Source organism: Mus pahari, chromosome 10 (assembly GCF_900095145.1).
Source record: "Mus pahari chromosome 10, PAHARI_EIJ_v1.1, whole genome shotgun sequence".
Taxonomy (NCBI): Eukaryota; Metazoa; Chordata; class Mammalia; order Rodentia; family Muridae; genus Mus; species Mus pahari.
The window spans coordinates 74,983,941-74,989,912 of record NC_034599.1 but is presented as its reverse complement, the minus strand read 5'-3'; the positions used below and the strand labels follow the sequence as shown (position 1 = coordinate 74,989,912).

The 5,972-nt window shown below is 42.5% G+C and overlaps 1 protein-coding gene across 1 annotated transcript in view; it reads left to right on the top strand.

Moving 5' to 3' along the window:
• Impg1 (interphotoreceptor matrix proteoglycan 1) overlaps positions 1–5,972 on the top strand; it is a 125,626-nt gene that overhangs the window by 116,494 nt on the left and 3,160 nt on the right. The window contains exon 15 of the mRNA XM_021207592.1: positions 2,268–2,463. Within this exon, the coding sequence (XP_021063251.1) occupies positions 2,268–2,463 (196 nt within the window). The remainder of the gene's footprint in view (positions 1–2,267; positions 2,464–5,972) is intronic.

Below are 5,972 nucleotides of genomic sequence, written 5' to 3'. Positions count from 1 at the left end.
CTCTCTCCCTCTCTCTCTCTCTCAGAGCAGAAAGCACAGAAAGCCCACAGACCCAGAAAGGATCTCCTGGAGCTATGAGCTATAGTTACAAATGATTATGACCCACCCAGTGCAGGCAATGGAAAATATCAGATCTTCTACAAAGTAACACATGCTCTTAAGCACTGAATCATCTCTCCAAACAAATTTCTTGGTTTTACATCTGAATAGTAGTGTGTGTGTGTGTGTGTGTGTGTGTGTGTGCGTGTGTGTGTGTGTGTATGTGTGACCTGTTTTATCCATCAGTTAGTGGTCACTTAGGTTGTTTTCATTGTGAATAGTGCTTCAGTAAATGTGGAAGTGCAGATGTCTCTGCAATCAATTGATTTTATTTTCTTTGAGTACTGTCTTAGTAAAGAGACGCCAGGACCAAGGCAAATCTTATTTTTAAAAAAAGCATTTAATTGATGTCTTGCTTAGAGTTTCAGAGGGTTAGTCCAGTCTCATCATGGCAGAGAATATGGCAACATGTAGGCAGATATAGTGCTGGAGAAAGTAGTTGAAACATTCTTCACATTGTGATCCGTAGGCAGCAGGCAGAAAGAAAGAGACACTTGGCCTGGTATGGGCTTTTTGAAACTTCAAAACCCACCCTGGTGACATGATTCCTCCAACAAGGCCACACCTACTCCAACAAGGCCACACCTCCTAATCCTTCTAATCCTTTCAAATATATCAACTCCCTAGTGACTAACCATTCAAATATATGAGCCTGTGGGAACCATTCTTATTCAAAGCACCGCAGGTACGCACACAATAGTAGTATTGCTAGATCATGGGTGGTTCTAATTTTAATTGGAGGCTGCCAACATTCTGTTTTCCATAACGACTACACAAATTTATATTCTCATCAATAGTCACATAGCATTCTTTAAACTTATTTAGCCAGCACATCTCTTTTTTAATATAAAGCCTATCAAATCCTGCTGAATCTGAGTTCTATAAATGTTCCCACTAGGGAAATATTGGCCCAGAGGGTTTCTGAAATCATCATAATACTTAAATACATACAAGTTCTAATTCCACATATTCTGAAGCACATTTCTGATCATAGACTTTCCTTGGGCAAAAATCCTCTGTGGATCCTATTGCTTGAACCATGCTAATCCCTGTGGTTACTGAGTTGGCAATGAGTAAGTGGTGTCTAGTAGTGGTTGTTGTTGTTGTTGTTGTTGTTGTCTTGTCTAAATATCTTTCCATGGCATTCAGAAATGATGTTAACATGCCTTAACTGTCTCAACTCTGATCTTTTCCATTTGCATGCCTCTGTTCCTTGCTAGCTGGATCTTTCCTGCTTTCTCTTTTCCCCTCTATGCCTCTGCCCCTGCTGCTATCCTTGATGAAACATCTGTTCCAGTGTAAAAAATGCAAGAGAAGCTAGTTTAATTTTTAATAACATTATATATATGTATGTATGTATATTCTACATGTGTGGGTGTGTATGCTGGAGCATGTGCAGAGGTCAGAACTGGCAACCTATGAGAGATAGTTCTCCCCTCCTATCCTGTGGATCAAGGGACTCAATCTCGGGCGGTTAGGCTTCATGGCAGGTACTTTGACTCACTGAGTCACCTCACTGGCCCTCATTTTAAAACCTCAGTTTAAAACCAAGTTGACTTGGCTCTAAATTCATCTTTATTTCAAACTCATAATGTTCTACAAATTGGATCCCATATATAGAATTAACCATGTAAATTACTTTCTGGGACTTCAGTTAAGAGTACTTTGACACATGGCTGCCTGCTCTAGGTCTATGTACGTAATGGACCCAGGAATACGAGTAAAAAGGAAACCTTTTCAATGCAGTAAGGACAGTAATCCAATGGCTACACATTTGACACTTTGGTGTTGGCTCAGTGTCAGTTCTTTACGAGCAAGCACAGGTTGATGAGGCCAGTGTGGTCCCAGACTGAAGCATCCTGAGATACTCTAGATTTACAATTCCCCTCCTGAAGGAATCAGTCTGAACAAGGCCTCCAGATGACTTTGTTGTGCTCCGAAGTCTGTGCATAATTACAGTTGGAGCTAAATATATTACCGCCCTGGTCTAGATTCGTTTATCAAAGATACGAAGCGTGTTTCTCATTTTTCTCCAGCCTAATCAGTCCAGCACAGCCCACTCCAAAAATAGGGCGATGGCAAATACATTTGCTCTCTCGCTTTTGACTGCTGCTAGTCTCACTACGTAGACACCATGCATTCATTAGCATCTATCCTGTCTCTTACAGCTGATCAGGCGGATCCCTGCAAACTCCTAGACTGTGGCAAATTTGCCCAGTGTGTAAAGAATGAATGGACAGAGGAAGCAGAATGTCGCTGCAGACAGGGACATGAGAGCCACGGGACCCTGGACTACCAGACCCTGAGCCTCTGTCCCCCTGGGAAGACTTGTGAGGCCGGCCAAGGACAAGCAACCCCATGCAGGTAGGTCAAGTATGTAGACTGCAGACCCAAGAAGAATCCTTTGCTCACACTCTGAGAAAGCCACCATGTGGATAAATTCATGTGCTCCTCTAGACAAAAGTTTTATTTTGGATATTATATGTTGTGAATAAAACAGGCAGTGGGATATGCTGATACAGGATCCTGCTTGTCAAGAACTTCTTTAAGGTGCCCTCACCATTAAAGGTAAATACATTGTAATACACCCAAGTGATATTTGGGGAGTTGGAATGATACAATCACAGTGTTGTGCATGTTATTAGTAAGTATCAACAAAAAAAAAAAGAATCATTTTTGTAGGTGAAAGAAATTGTACGTTAATGTAGAGCTGGGTTTCTCCAAGTTCCACAGGCAGCCAAATTTCTGGGAGCCTCATGAAAACATAGAAAACATACACCTCTTACCGTTCCCTGTCCTGCTTCTAACCAGAGCGGGGATCAGGGCTCAAGTGCAGCTGGGACAGCAATGCAAGGGTCACTCAGGAGTCCTGACCGACCTGTGTGTGTGTGTGTGTGTGTGTGTGTGTGTGTGTGTGTGTGTGTGTGTGTGAAATGTGGGACATTCTGTTTACAAGCACAACCACATCATTCCTCATAAGAAAACTAACAGAGAAAGTTAGACATCAGCATGCTTTGTAACTCATCCCATCGCCTGTTCTCTCAGTGTCCATATTTATGTCGAATTAATTTGTAAGAATTGTCTAACAGAACATGAAACTGGGCGGACTTGTTTTATAGACAGCTCACTCTCTTACACTCTGTCTCTCTGTGTCTCTGACTGTCTCTGTCTCTCTGTCTCTGTTTCTCTCTCTCTCTCTCTCTCTCTCTCTCTCTCTCTCTCTGTGTGTGTGTGTGTGTGTATGTATGTATGTAGGTAGGTAGGTATATGTGTCATCATAAGTGTTTAAAGGTCAGAGGTCAAACCTTAGGTGTCATTCCTGACCTCTGTCCTTGAGACAGAGTCTCTTGTTTACTGTTGCATATGCCAGCCTAGCTTGACACAAGCCTCCACGGCATCCATTTCACTTTCCAGGCCATCAGAGAAGCACTGGTATTAAAGACACTCATTACCTGCCAGGCCTTCTGGAGGTTCTGGTGACCTAAGCTCAGGACCTCACACTGGCATGGCAAGAGCTTTATCCTGGGAACCGTCTGCACAGCCTGTCGGCTTGGATTTTAAACCCTGAACATTTCCTCCTGTCATGAAGTAGTTTGTATAGTAACATTGTTAATGATTAGAAGAGTTCATTCTTTATAAGTGTCCTAAATTGATTTCTACTGGAATCAAAATGGATGAGGGAAGCTCTTGGGTGGGCATGGGAAGGAAGAGAGATGTGATCCGACATGAATGTGTGCTTAGGAGAGAGCAGAAAACACAGGGTTCTCCTCAGACTATGGCACACACAGAAAAGCTCTGCAACCTCTGCTCTCAGGGGCTTCTGCAGAGGCCAATCTTAGGCCACTTTCAAGAGCATGCCCAGCCTTTCTCAACCACAGCCTTCAGGCACACAACCAAATGCTTGCTTGGTGTCTAAGACGGCTGGCAGATGGTCATAATTTCCTCATCCCCCTCTTGCTCACTCAAATGGTCACAGTCTCCAATGTCACACTACATGACCATCTACCTCGCAAGACGCCATCTGCAAGAAAATAGAGAGATTTCTTCTCTTTTTTATACTACTCACTCTGTGAGTATTAAGGCATCAACACTTTTAAAATAACTAACCTGACCATGACTAGGAAGCAATGTTCTGGGGTGAGATTATGGTTTAAAAGTGCAGTTTAGTAATCAAGTTAGATGTGGCCATGCATATATTCCTTTTCTAGGATGTACTTTCCTTATTGGATGATAAGACTGAAAGAGTCCAGCATGAGCTCACTGAGGCCATGAAGTGTCATTACAAATTACATTCTTAAGAACATGTGCAGAGCATCCAGGAAGTGAAGCTGATGATTGTCCACGGGCTATCTCTATGTCTGTTACAGTTACGGCATGAACACGGTTTCTCATAGGTCTGAAATTCTGCTTATAAAGTTCCTTTGGAAATGAGGAAGTGTAAGAGAAGACAGATGATAAAGTACAGAGATGTGTGGCTTCTCAGTAAGAGAGCAAACTGACAGTAAATAAGATTTGTGACACCCAGATAGGCGATAAGCAGAACAAAGACAACCTTCAAAAAAGACCCTTCTACACCAGGGAGTTCCTTTTACAAAGCAGGGCAGATCAACAAAAACGGGATGGACTAGACACTCAGGGGAGTACAGCTGCCTCCCATTTAGAAAAGCAGAGATGCCTAAGCCTGAAGAAATGACTTTTGAACCGGGTATGGTGGCCCACCTCTTCAGAGACTGAGGCAGGAGGACAGCTGCAAGTTCAAAACTGGCCAGTTCCACTTTCCAGACTCCCTATACATAAAACAAAACAAAATTTCTATAATCTAAAAAGGCCACCCTAATGAGACACCAATCTCAGAAGACATTAATATTTCCCTGGCAGACACAGGCAAGAAGGCTAACAAATGATAAGATTAAAGAAAAATATAGCCTGTACTACAGACAAGCCGATGATGATGATGATGATGATGATGATGATGATGATGATGATAGAAGAAGAAGAAGAAGAAGAAGAAGAAAGGAAGAATATGGTCAGTAAAAGATAAGCATCCTAATGATAAAGTGAGCAATGGATACAGAGGTGATATTCACAGAAGAAATCCAAAGACCGATGAATGTAGAGGTTCCTCAGTCTCGCTATAGACAGGAATGTCCAAGTACAGCTGGGATCCTGTGTGTTGCTCATGAGCTTGGCTAAAAGGTTAATAATACCAAGTCCAGATAATGTGCCATCCAGAGCTGTACCTTTTCTAATCATCGCTGCTGGTGAATCTGTATATCAGAATCATCCTCTTTCAAGAAAATCTTTTCCGCATCTCTGGAAAAATAAATGTGGTTTGGATGCTCTACTTTGAAATAATTTTTATAGTTATACCTCTTCACTGCGCTGGGCCGGGTGCTTCTAGGTTCTTGGCCTCTTGCCAAAAGAGTTGGAAATGAGCGCACACCTGGAATTACAGAAGCAGCTAGGTAACTGGGCAGAGTGGATTTCAGGAGGATGAACTATTCAAGACTGACAGTGAGTCACACTACTGAGAGTACCCAAGGCTCACTGACTGGAGCCTGGAGCCTTTATTTTATGGCATCTACAAGAAGGAAGAGCCGGCTGAAAAGAAGCATGGTTTGGTTGCTTCTCTATCTTGATTGATAGGTTGGGTTGTATAATTTACTTTTTCCTACCATGTATGTCTCACCCCCTAATGAATTTGATTTTAACTATATGCATATCTAATTGTGCACGATGTAAGATGGCAATGAGAGAATTGTCTCTAAGAATGTAGCAGAGGGGCCTCTTGTGAGGCTATGCCAGTGCCTGGCAAACACCAAAGTGGATGCTCACAGTCAGCTATTGGATGGAACACAGGGTCCCCAATGGAG